We start from the raw sequence: 14,017 nt of genomic DNA, 5'->3' as shown, positions 1-14,017 counted from the left end.
GTGCCGCTCGTAACTAAAATGGTTCAGTGGGTAGACATCTTAAAATATGTACAGCAGTGTCAGTAAAGAACAGGATTTCCTTAGTATTATTGCACCATCTTATTTGAATGCTGCTCTTTTTGCAAGTCAAATTTTTAAAATGCCAGTGAGTCTATATGCAGATCACACCCATGCAGCCGCCACAGCTCCTCTAACATCCGTGATCAGAGAAAAACATCTTTAGAAAAGAAGAGATGTTTTCATTACACTGTGAAACCAAACATTCATCACAGCTTCTCAGAGAAAGCATGCAGCATAAGAGAAAACCTTAATAACACCAGGAGGTGAAACATAAGGTGTTAGACTCTCTGCTCCCTGCACGTTGCAAAAAGCATATTCTTTGCACCACATAATGCGTGTGATCTGTCAGCAGTGGGTGTGAAAGGCAAAGGAAAGGCAAAAAAAAAAAGAGATAGCTTTGTGTACTTACAGTGTTCTTCTGGCAAATTATCTCCTGAAAGATGAGAAGAGAAAATATACTTAGACATTTTACAAGGACATCTTGTACTCAGGGCCATTTTGCTTTGGACTCTGTGCTTCTGATTAAAACTCAACTAAAAATTCAATACCCGCCTCTTCACTGCGACGTAGCATTTAACCAGAGGGACTTTTAGCAGCTTGTTCAATATCTTAAGTGTGTCTGATTAAAAGTGGTGACCTGAGTCCATGAAGTAGGTGTCGGTATTGATTTGTAAAAGCAGAAATCCAAAAGTGTGACGAGTATGAAAGAGGTAGAGTAGGCTTCAAAATGTCCAGACATGGATTTGCAAAAATTTGATGAGGAAGGAAATGCATTCAACACTGTGTTATCTTTGTTTGCAATTAAACTCCAGATTAAGAATTACATTAAGGCAGTACAAAGGATAAAAAGTACACTCAGTGCACAAGGATATTATAAAGTAGTTAAAAACAGTGATGAGTGGCAAAGTCAGAGGCCATCCTTTAGTCCAGGGGTGTCAAAGTCAATCACAGCAGGGGCTGGATTCTGGATTCTGGACTAACCTGAGGGCCTAACAGCGTCACCTTTTAAACCATAAACTGTCAACCTTGTTCCATCAGAAATAAAATACATAAAAAAAAAAAAAAAAACATAGCACTGATTATAAATGATTCTGATATTTATTAAGTTAAAAAGATAAGTTTATAGGCTCACAGTCTGAGAAAAGTAAATTTATTTGTTCAAAAAGGTCAAAACATGAAATTGAAATTGAAAAATAATGTTTTTAAATGGCAATTACATTAGGAAGAAAGTCAAAATCATGAGTTTAAAATGTCAAAATATGAATTAAAATTTGTAATCTGGAAATTTAAAGTTAAAATATGATTCAAAATTCTAAATTGTGAGTCTAAAAGGTCAAACTATGGGATTATAAAGTCAAATTTTGGAGTTGAAAATATGAGGTAAAGTACAAAATAACTGGTTAAAAAGGTCAAAATATCACTTAAAAATTAGAATTATGAATCTTAAAGTCCAAAACATACGAGAAATCAAAATTATGAGCTTAAATGCTCAAAGTATGAAATTAAAGGTCAAAATCCTACGTTCGAGTCCTAATTATGAGACGAAAAATTGAAAATATGAAATTAAACCACAAATTAATTTCTTTTCCCACATTCCTGACTTCTTATCTAAATATGTTTACTGCTTACTTTTTCAGATTTTGTGACTTAACAAGGATATCTTAAATCATCAAGGATAAGTTTATATTTTTGTACTTGAGGAAATCTGCAGATCTCATGCTGATGGGCCAGTTATAACAGAAATGTGAGATCATCTTGCGGGCCGGATTTGGCCCCCAGGCCTTGAGTTTGACACCTGTGCTTTAGTCCCTTTACAAGTGAAAAACAAACAACTATAATATATATCTAAATTATGATAGCATCACAATAAAATGATTGTGTGATACCCAGGACAAGTATATACTGATACACCTTGGTATCTGATTAACTGAAGGACATAAAATATCTCTAAGAAAGTAGAACGGAAGAACACCAGGCTTATTCAATACCATTGGGTGTCACTTTCACTTCTTATAATGCTTCATTCCTTAACCTATTTTCATCTTTCACTCTCAGATTCTACATTCTCAGTCAGGATAGCAATCTCCACTCCAAGTGCACCCCAGAGCAAATCCCTTCCTCTCCAATCAGTCTCTGCAATTCCACAGAATGTGCTCTGGTCTGTTTCCAGCAGAAGTGCCACTCTGTTCTACTTGAGATGTGTGCAGATTCTGATTTCAGCTCAGCCAGACAGAGCAGATCCACCAAAAGAGGGACAAAAATGCACAAGGTCTCTGGTCTAAGGATGTTCTGAGGCAGCTATTTCCCCAGTGAGCTTCACATGCATTTCAATAGTGTTAAACCAACTATTCTGAAGAGGAGAAAATGCTCAGTCAAATTCATCACAGGGCCAATGTGTCAGTGGGTATAAGATGTGAGGCTAGAATGCTGGGTAAAGTGTGGCTAAAATTAGCAGCTAGCTTCGCCAGCCTTCATTTCTCTTTGTAGATTGTTATTAGGGGGGTGCGGTATATGCGGTAGACAGTATAAATGATATAAGTTTGGCCTACAGTGGAGATTTGGACTCTACCGACCAATCGCGATAACGCTTTTCAATGACATCATCGTATCTGCCTCAGTGTGAGTTAGCAGGCAAAAACACGTGTTTTTTCCCCTCAAAGTCTGACAGCTGTACCGCAGCTAAGTGAGTGTGCTGTCTCTGTCAGCCTGTCTGGGGCTGTAACACAAGCTAGTACTGCTTTGGCTGGTCGCAGAGGCCAGCGCTGCAGCTCTTCTTCTTACAACGGCATAAACAACCGTTTAAAAGTCTATTTTAACTTATGACTTTCTTTTCTAAGTCCACAGTGAGTCAAAGATCCAGGCTGCCATGTTAAATGAGGTCAGAAAAGCTGCTGTAAACTAGCCGTATTGTCCGGTCCGGCAGCCAAAGCTAAGCTAACTCAGTGCTAAACACAGTACTTCTATCAAGCTCTTCAAAATAAAAGTCTGCGGCTGTTATTTTTCTGAAACGCTTTTATTGTGAACGCCTTCACTAGGAAACGTGTTCAAGTCATTAGCAGCTTAACACACCTCATCAGGTTAGAGATGAAATGCGAAAATTGGAGTGCAGTTAGACAGAAGTAAACCTAGAGAGAATAAAACAAAACAAAAAAAAAAACATGTTTTCTGTGTTCCTATACTCAGGGATAAATTAAGTATGCCATCAAAGGCTTGTTTTAAGGGGAGAAGGGGGTTAATAACACTTGAATTTGGATTAAAAAGCATTATCTCTTTTAATTTTGTAATACCGTGATATAATACCGTATCGTCAAAGGCAAGAAAAATACCACAATATGATTTTTAGGCCATATCGCCCAGGCCTAATCTATACAATCTCTTTACCCTATTGTACGAGGATTCATTAAAATAATAATCCACAACTATTATCATACAGTATCTATGAGTGTGAAGCAATGTCCCGCGTTCTTCAAAACAGATAAAGATCGGCCTTTATTATTTATATCTGCATTGTGCAGCCTGGTGAGCCTGGTGGCGAGTTCACTTTATAGGAAGTAATGAAAGTTACAGACTACTTTAGAGCTTGAAATAATTTAGATATCAATAAACTTCATCTGCATTTCCTAAAAAGGGGGCTAAGAAAAGTTCTGACTCTTTTAAGAATCTGTTGATGGGGTAATTATGCTTGACTTTGCTGCTGCAGCACACAGCATCTGTGGTTATTAATAGCCTAAATGTTAACATTTCTCATCTCCGATGTACACACAGAATGAAGAATTAGCGTGTTTTGTAAACTCACGATACCATGGATCACATGCCAGCTCCATACCAGGGAGCCAGGCCACTGCACTCATCACAAGGCCCTGTCTTAATGACGGTAATTGAAGCATACTGTGGCTGCTGTATTACCGTATTACCGCCTATTCCTAGTTTGAAGGGAATCCCTCCAAGCAGATCTCTCATATTTGAGATGTGGTGCTCTTAAAAATGGCCTCAACATGTGGATGAAAAACCTTAAAGTATAAGGCATTAGCTATCAGGGGTGCAGAGGCAAACCTTATAGTTTTTACCACTGAAAAAATGAGCTATAGTAGCCAGAGCCAGTGTCTGTACCAGGCTGTAAACATGTTTCTGCTGTAAAAAAAAAAAAAAAAGCATTTCAATACAAGTTATGACTGGGAATCTTTTTAAGATTTATTTTCTTGTGTTTTCTAATTCAGCAACATTTTTATTTGCAAATAGTGAAGGTCAGCACTTTGGCATAGTGTATCACATCTTTGTAATGATTAAAAAACTCTTTAATGAAATACTTCAGAAAAATCTGCAGGCCTTAACCTTCATATATCAAAAAGAAAAGGATGATATTCTTCTAGCTAAATAAAACAGGCTTGTATATCCTCTTTTATAGTATGCCAGAGAGCACCACAAATACTTGTAGCTCACTTAAAAATACAATAATGATTGAGTGCACAGCATCAATACCACATGACTCCTGAGTTCGTCATATCACGCTGAGACGACCTTTACAATCAGAAGAGCTGACTTCAAGCTGGCTGTTTTTTAAAATTGATTAAAAGTAAGAAATTCAAAGCAGGAAGCCACATAAATATGTTAACCTTTCAATTTAGACTGACTTCAAGCCAGATTTTATCACTCAGATAACTCTGCATGTTTGTTCAATTGAATCATTGATAAACTACTGTAAAAAAGAGCATATCCGGGACAAGTAGACTGACTACACAACAGTGTCTTTAGGGTATTGAGGGTGCAATTTTTACAGTATTTTAAGGCCAAACTCTGACATTAAAACAGCTGCCTGATGGAGGAAAAACCACCAGATAGAAGTGGTCTTTAAAGCAGGGTGAGGTGCACTGAGCCAGCCGCTCAGCCAGGCAGGCGGGCACCGAGACAAACCACAGGAAGTGAAACTCTTACTAGGATCAGTTTGCATTAAGGCAGGAAAGAATGGCATACAAGATAACCTTCTTTATACCTTTAAAAAGGCAGAAATAATGGAGCTGAGGGTGCTGATTAGCTTTTAATGTCATCATGTTAAATATGGAGACAAACCTCTCCTGGCAGTCTTTATAAACTATATGTTAAATATACACTGTGGTGGCTGGCCGAGGAGCTCTGTCTCCTTTAAAATCCTCCCACTACACAAACAACCCAGAATAAAGGCTCCTGTGTTCCTCTGTTACACGTCGCCTACAGCAGGAGTTTCAATGCGCTACGTTTGGGCCTCAGACTGTGCTAACTATGTCTGGTCTGCAGCTATGAGACTCACACTGTTGTCACATGCTGATTCAGACACAATCATGCACACAGGTTTGGGATTCCAGCCCATTAAAGTTGCAATGTTTGACACTGTTATTCAACACAGTGCTGTGACTCCAGTTGCAAAACTGATACTGTGCTGTAGGGATTCAGTGTTGTGTTGTAAACACTCACAGCATGGAGGCTCATTTCTCAGATAAAAAACTGTAGTTTTTTTTTTTAACTTTGGGGTAAATACACCAAGAGGGATCCACCATGAATGCAGAGAAGCAACATGAAAAGAGCTATTTTTAATATAACTGATATAAACTGGGATGGTCCTGGTTTCTGATAAATAACTGCAACTTCCCTAGGGCAAATCTTCCCTTGGACCTCAAAGACCTGTTCTCATTCACCACTGTTCATGCTCTCACTTCTCACTGAGATATAATCATTTAAATAAACATCTTATCTCATCTTAAGTCTTCACCAAAATCCAAATCTATGTCAAAATAAAAGAATAAATGCAGTAATTACTGATAAAAATGGTAAAAAATCTACATTCCAAATAGTTTTGGAGAAACTGATATTTAATTAAAGTAAACTACATAAAAGGAAAAGTCAGGAGTGGAATTAGCGGACCCCTGAGGAGGGGTCTGGCTGCAGGCGGCAGATATCGGATGCTTTCACTTGCAGACCATTACTGTCAGACGCCACAGCTGTCAGGACAAAAGTGGCATAATTTGCTGGCAACATATGCCCCTTTTAATTTTTTTTTCCTTAAAATCAATTTTTATTCATTAAAAAATAACATTAGCAACATTACAGACTAAGAAACATTTCATAAATAAAACAGAAGCTACATTAGCTTTAACTTTAGGAACATGAGCTTCAGGAAATGTTAAAGTAGCTAAGTCCCGGTAGATTTATAAGAAATTCTCATCTTTAAGAGGTGTACAGTTTTCAGCTATGTTAGCTATGTAGCTAACAAAGCTAAGTTAGCCTTAGTCTTAGCTATGTTAGCTGCGGTAAATTGTTTCATGAAGGACACGATTTTTTTTTTCCTGTAAGCAGGCTCAGTGCATATATTTGTCCTAAATTAGGGAGACCATATTTTAAATTCACCAAATAAGGTTATTTAAATTTTGTCACGAACCCACATGTGTGAGCTCATGGTAAGAAATCTTTTTTCAGTGCACTGTTTTGACACCACAGAAAGTTCCTCAGCAAATGAAACAGAAAACGCTGTGGACATTATAACTTCACCTAAAACACAAAAATGAAAACTAAAAAAATATTTTAGGTAAAGTACCTGTCCCTACTGTATAACTATGTGTCTTTATTTGCAAATGTGCTTTTCTAAGCAGTCTGTTTAAGTTACATGTCATTGGTGTTCTTACTTAAGTGGGTATTTTCAGCGCTATTTCCAGCTTGTACTATGGCTGCATAGACTAGTTGACTAGTCGAACAGTCATCTTTACTGCCTGAGGTCGACTCGTTACTAATCACAAGATCAGGCATTTACCGTTCTTAATGTGTAGCCCTTTATACTGATTTATCTAAGGTGTTTGACCCAAACAAAGAAATTGAATAAATTACAAGGGCTATGGGAAGGGACAAATTTCCATTACAGTTTTGTTGTGAGTTGGATCAGTCCTTCTAAATTAAATTGATTTCTCTTTGGAATTTTTTCATTTCTCTAACAAGTTCCAGGACTGCCCACAGAAATGGCTGGGCCCCTAAAGGCCCAGTAAATGAGGCCCACCCACACTTAGTGATATCAGTGTATGTGTATTAAATCAATCATGTAGTCGCTAGCATCCTTGCTAAAATTTGATACTTTGGACTGTCTCCAAAAACTTTTGGAGCTTGTAGTAAACAAGTTTCTACGCTACTTCAATGCCAGTTCAATTACGTTTTTGTCACTTTTAATACCTATCTATTTGTCTAGAAGAAGGGCTGCAGCTTGTATAACAGATGCAACTTGTATTCCAGTAAGTGCTTAGAAGAAAATGGAGAGTATACAATTACAGTCAAGTAAATACACCTTGTGGAGTGCTGGTTTTTAAACTGGCAACTTCACCAAGAAGTAAATGTTCTCAGGGACATTTATGGACTCTCAAAATAAATAAAGAGAAAATGTACAAAATCAGGACTTAAAGGTCCCCTTTAGAGCTGCAACATAACAAAAAAGGAGGAAAAAGAAAGAACTTCAAGGGCTCGTTTTACGCCACAGTACTTTCTGAGCTGGACTGGACCTCTACTCAAAAATTACATAGGTTCTTCCTTGACTCATTTAATGTTTGTCACACCAAGTTTTATGAAAACCAGGCTGGTATTTATCCCTAATCCTGCTGACAAACAGCACCAGAAACATGACCTCCACAGCAGCAGAGCTAATAAAAAGCATGTGCTAGGTCAGTGGTTTTAAAGTGATTCGTTCCTTATACAATCCAAATTGTCCCTCTTCTATTAAACCTTTTCAGCTGGAGAACAAATGTGCTTGTTATCCACGAGGCCACCATCTCAAACAGCTTCATAAATGCATTTCCTTCCATCAAATTATTGATGCATTTCCCTGCCTCTGCCACCAAATTACATTTCCGTCCATCCCCCGTCTTTCCGCCTAAATATAGCCTTTAATCAGCACCCATGGGAGCCTCTGTGATTGTTTGGTTGATGCGTTAAAGTGATGAAGGCAGGATTGTCCTGGTTTATGTTTATAATGACAGCTTACCTGCAGGGACTGGAGGGAGTCGGAGTTGGTGTCGCAGTACAGGATGATGTTGTTGGCCATGCTGAAGCTTTCTCTGACTCCCAAGTGATAAAAGAGCGAAGGCTGGCGGAAAGCATCTGTCATCTCCACAACGGCGATGTCTGAGGGTGAGAATTAGAGATGTCATGTTAGGTGTCACTGTGAACCTCTTTGTGAAGAGTTACACCAAGGCTTAGCAGAGTCTGTGATTTACTTCCTTATCAGGAAAAGCCATAAGATCAAGTTGTCCATAAAGATTTTATTATTTTGTTTTGTAATACTTGTACGCCTATTTGTTTCGTTCTTTGTATTTAACCCAGCATGTTCTGTGGTCTTTATTTCTATGTCCACTGATTTTCCTAATAAATTTATTTTTTGGTGTTTTATACTGTATGTTTACCTTGTTTAAAACTGACTGTTTTTACTGTTTTTATGAACTTTTGTGGGTTTTATGTTGTATATGTGTGTGTTATGTCTGCTCTGTTAATCCACTGTGCAGCATTTTGGCACTTTGTTTTTTAAAAAGTAAAATGTAAATGGCTGCCTCCTCTGAAAGGAACTTTTTGCAACCCTCCTCCACCCCAGCTCCTCCTTTATTGTGCATCTGAATTAATCAGTTTCCTTCTGTTGTCACTGATGCCAGCTCTGCTCTGGGGTTTTTTGCCGCATCTTTTCCTGCCTCAGGCCTCACTTGAAGGCACAGGCAAGGCAGGAAAGTGGGCTGTTCCTGCTTGATGCTTTCATGGAAGGGTAGGGAGATACTAAAACAGCCACACTGGCAAATATAAACAATGGCAATAAGTGCAAATGAATAACTGCTAATAAAGAAAAACATCTATCGCCACAAACTGACTGAACTAACACTCTACCCCCCTATCTTACTGCCTTTATATGTTCTAAATATGTTTTTATGCTTTTTTTTGGCATTTCTAGGACTAAAACTTATGTGATATTTATAGTTTATAGTTTTCAAGTTAATTTATTGAGTTCTGGTCCAAAAAAATGTCAGACAAAGGTGACAAATGAAATTCATTCTTCCCATTACCAAAGGTGTTGTTCTCAGATGTCTTGTTTGCCCCCAAATCCATCCATATTCAATGAAAATATTCAAATACATTTAAATGATTTCTCATATAAATTCCTGAAAGTCGTCAAAATTGTTTGAAATCAAATTAAAGTCTTGACAGCAGATGAATAATAATAATAATAATAATAATAATATTATTGATATAAATTTTCACTTTAAAACTGCTGATAAATGTTAACAATTTTAGACAACATTAATTTAAGCCTGAGGAATCAGTAAGTGTTTGCTAGTTAGTTTTCCTCCTTATGATCTTAAACACTGCTTTTCATCAATGCCTTCTATGTGTTTCCCCCACCAAAGCAAACATCGACAGCTCTTTATTGTTCAGGGATAGACCAACAGCTCTGAGGTCAAAGGATAATGGATAACATCAAATGCATCCTGAGTGTGCGTCACACAGGTGATGCACATTCCTCTTTTCCCACAGTCTCTGAACGATGAGTCTACTGTCAGATATAGATTCTGGTGTCAAAGGGACAAGTGGAGCTAATTCAGGAGCACACTCTTGAAAATCAGAATGTTTTCACAGGTGACAGAGGTTTGACCCACCTGTCTAACCTCATCAATGAATACAAATACACTCAATACTAACCAGGGTGAGTCCGGCTGGACTCCAGGATATTATTTTCTGGATCAATAGGTCATTAGGAGTAAATATTGCTTTGTGTCACTCAAGCCAGCAGGGACTAAAGCTTGGGGTGGAGGGTTGAGGGTTCTCAGCCTTGTGTTGAGAGGCTCTGCTAGCATAACAGACCGCTGTTAGCAAAGAGGCCATGCTGAACAATGAAAAACAAATTCCATCTGACATTACCAACCCCTCTAAACACCTCCACTACTGCCTGGCAGGAGAAGAAAGAGGATATGTTGGCAGTGAATGTGCTCATTAGTTTGCAGAAAAAGCAATACAATTGTCTGAATGCTTAAAATGCCCTTTAGGGACGCTATACGACATCCAAATCAAGAATAAATTATCTGCTTTCTTGCTTCATCCGCTTCTAGATAAATCTGGTTTTATCATCAAAATTTAGTCTTAACAATAGATAATTAGCTGACTAAATCAACAGTTTAAGAGGTAAAACAAAACAATGTGCTGCTAGCAAAGAGTATTATCTTAAGAGTTTGCTATCTTTAAGTCAACAAACAAAGGTTTCTTAACAGATTCTTTGTTAAAGCTGGCAAAAAAAACTGTACATTTTATGCAAAATGTTAGCTATATAGCTAATAATTGCATTGCTAGCAGAGGGTGAAAGTGATCAAACGTTAAGCTTTGAAAATGTTGACATGAAGCAGTTTCTGATCTCACATTTTATATTGAAGCTAACAACGCTCGGACAAATAATGGTTTCTGTAAAAGAACAGTGTGCAGCTAGCTGAGAGAAAAGTTTATCTTAAGTAATGCTAGAAAGAGAGCATTTTTTTCTTCCAGTATGGGGACCTAAAAGTAGCATTTTATTTGGTAAATATATTTTGCCTTTAATGTCTTTTTCTTGAAAATGTGCTGTACTTGCTAATACAAATTGACTTGCTAGCGAATACTAACGCCAGCTAGCACACTAGCATGCTAACAGCACAAATCCGCTATGGCACCAATACGTCATTCATTGAGGGTGTGAAGTGTTTGTTGTTCCAGACTCAATCCTTGGACATTTTTAAGTGCACCAGCAGTTTATTTCTCAGTCCGAACATGTTTTGCACACTTACTCAAAGTATTTAGCATGTTGTACAGAAGTATACGATTTGGGACACACTGTGGCCTTGTAATCAGGCATTTAAAAAGCTAGCAATATATTTTAGTAGGCCAGAGTGCAAATCTTAGACTAAAAGGAGTGGCTAGCAAACAGCTAACACAAAGTGTTTATAGCTCGTATGTACAACAGAAAAAGTGGCATTTCACAAACAGCTTTGCAAACATAGTCCTTGCTTAGACTACCAAAATATTTGTATTCATTAGTTTCTATGAAAAGATCATTGTGTAGCTAGCAGAATGTTAAACTAAGGCTAAAGTTACCACAAACAAAAAGTCAGAAACAAGGGTTTTTTTTAAACTACACATTTAAGACTTTGGCTATAGCATGGTTTCACGTTTGTATACACATTACATGCTAAAGTTAGCAATAGGCCAGATTAGATTAGTGTGCAGCTAGCAGAGGGTGAAACTTATGCCAAAGCTACAGCTAGCAAAAATTCAACATTCAGGGGTTTATAACACACATTTTAGACAAAAGTTGTGAAACTTAAGCTACAGTTTAAGTTAGCAAAGTTGTTTTTCCTGGGTTTTGAAAGACATTTCATGCCAAAGCTTACAATACGTTAGCAATCAGTAGATTCTAGAAAAAGATCAGTTTGCAGCAAGAAAAATAGGCTAAAGCTAAAGCTAGCAAATAGACAGGACTTATGCTGCGTTCGATTGTACTCGGAAAGATCTGGGTCGGAAATTCCGACTTCCGAGGTTTCATTGCGAAAGCTCGGAAAACATGGCCGGCTGCAGTAAGCTGATGTTTGTTTGGATGTTTTTCGAGGATCAAAAATTCCTGCTGGGGAAATATATTAGCTACTTGAGGGAGAGAGAGAAAGAGAAACATCGTATGATGTAAGTATGACTTGAACTCACCAGCGAGGGGAATCTTGCATGGGTCATTGAACTTAAACGGGCATCAAAGCGAGCTGTGCAGAGGCCTGTACTGTAGTAACACAAATGCTAAATTAGACGACACATATAAGTAAAAGTTGAGGAGAAAGCCGTTTTGCTATCATGTTACTCTGACCGACTCGGACTGCTTGGATCCTACCCGAAATCCCACGTCGGAGTCCTGAGCTCAAGGGCTGTTCTATTGCACTTTTTTCCGATTCCGAGGTCGGATTTATCCAAGTTCCGAGTACAATCGAATGCAGCATTAGAGGTTCCTAATCTCATATTTTAGACAAAGACTGTAAAACTTCTTGTTATTAATCAGTGGTTTCTTCAAAAAGATCAGTTTGTGGCTAGCACAAGCTGAAACTTAGTTTGAACCCAAAGTAGCTATAAGTCAGAACTCAGAAGGTTTTAATTCAGACAAAAGCTAGCAACTTGTTAGTTATACGTGGCTTTGCAAAAAGAAGATATCACTAGCAGAGAGAAATTTCAGCTAAAGCTAGGAAAACACTAGCAATAGGTTTCCAGGCATACGTTTTGAGTGTAAGAGTTAAGATGGACTATACACATGAATGTACAGGATCCTAATTATATCACATCCATTAAAAGTTAGTTAAACCCACTGAGGGGAGCTCAGATACTCAGATCCAGGTATGGAAATCGGTATCAGGAAGGAAAAAGTATTGTGTTAGAACACCTGTAGAAGTGGTTTAGTGTTTAAGAGGCCCACACAAGAGGTGGGGAGGTACACGCTGTCCCTGAGGCCGTCTCATGCTGCTGATAACAAAAACAAATCAGGCTGGGGACTGTTCTCCTCTAATGACAGAGGAGCTCAGGAAGTCACAGAGATAACGCTGCACCTCATCTGTTTCCAACTATCCCCATCTCTACCAACACAGACATTACATCAAGCTGTAGAGCAGAGAATCTCTCATCCAGCTGACTGAACATTTTAAACATAATGGGTCGTTTCACACGAGTGCAAACAGAAGAGTTAGAGGAAAATCACAGAGAGTTTCGTTCACCGTGACTCAGTTGTTTTGAGTCAATGGGGCAGTGTAAACAGTGTTCTCACTGCAGGCAGGTCAGATGACGGGTTGCTCTGTCCTGAACACTGATACTCTGAAACTGACGCAAATAGCATCTGATTGTCTTTCTGTGTTGTTCTTGTGTTTTCAAAAACAAGATTCATGCTATTATCAAGTGTTATTGGGTCATTTTCTATTGTGTACTCGGCAGATAGAACAAACAGTGAAGCAACACAAAAGGAGAGTAGAAAGAAAGCCAGCAAGTGTTAAATAGATTAAAAAAATCCAAGTTTCCTCACAACCACAAAAGACTTCATCCATGGCACAGAGCATAAACAAATGTTGACATGAGTGACTGCCACGGTTGTCTCTTCTTTATTATTCTTAGCGGGTTTACAAACCAACTACAGTACGTGCAAACTGCAAGCTATTGTGTCAGTGTGTGCATAGTGAGAGGAGAGGTGGGAACAGTCATGCTTACACATAGAGAACAATTAAACTTAATGAAAATGCCCTCATTCAAATAGTTAGTGCTATTGAAAAAGTATCAGCATAACAAAAATGTTGACAAGCTTCATTTTCTTGCATTTTCAATAAACACTACAGGAGTTTGATTCTATTAATGCAGTATAAAATCCGCCCTGAAAGCTCGATGCACCGTGGGACCAAATAACTCCAGCAACCATGTGAATGCTCAGAAATTTGAACCCAAAGTTAACATCAAGCAGTTACTTCCATTCACTGGCTTCTGAGGCTGCATGCCAACACAAGGCTGCAGAGAGAAGCCTATCAGAGCCTATCTGGATGTATCAGTGGAGAGCTCTGTTCAGTAATGAGGGGCCATGCAGCCAGTCACACTCTTCATCAGTATATGCAAATTCAACCGGGAAACAGGTACTTGTCGCTGGCCTCAGAAGTTCTCATCATCAACCTGTTCCTCCACCGTAGTTTTAAAATCACAGCGTCACATTCTCATTACACTGGACAGGATGGAAGGGATTTGAAGTTCTTCAGCTCTGTGCAGCCAGTGACGCGAATTATCAAGAGGGTTTAGTTCTCCGGATGAGCAGTCGGCATCTTCGCTTCAGGATGGTTTCTTTCTGATTGAGTGCATGTTAGGTTTCACTTTCTGACGTAGAAGATAGAGAGGGGAAAAACACCTTAATCCTCTCTTAGACTGACCTCTGCTTGACAGCCACTTG

The 14,017-nt window shown here is 38.4% G+C and overlaps 1 protein-coding gene across 3 annotated transcripts in view; it reads right to left on the bottom strand.

The window, feature by feature from the left end:
• Positions 1-14,017, bottom strand: part of map3k5 (mitogen-activated protein kinase kinase kinase 5) — a 121,826-nt gene that overhangs the window by 73,176 nt on the left and 34,633 nt on the right. For all 3 annotated transcript variants that reach the window (XM_041805065.1, XM_041805067.1, XM_041805066.1), the window contains 2 exons: positions 8,051-8,190; positions 470-493 (listed from right to left, as the gene is read on the bottom strand). In XM_041805065.1, coding sequence (XP_041660999.1) covers positions 470-493; positions 8,051-8,190 — 164 coding nt within the window. The remainder of the gene's footprint in view (positions 1-469; positions 494-8,050; positions 8,191-14,017) is intronic.

This window comes from Cheilinus undulatus, linkage group 14, assembly GCF_018320785.1.
Source record: "Cheilinus undulatus linkage group 14, ASM1832078v1, whole genome shotgun sequence".
Lineage (NCBI taxonomy): Eukaryota > Metazoa > Chordata > Actinopteri > Labriformes > Labridae > Cheilinus > Cheilinus undulatus.
This window is presented reverse-complemented; position numbering and strand designations above follow the sequence as displayed.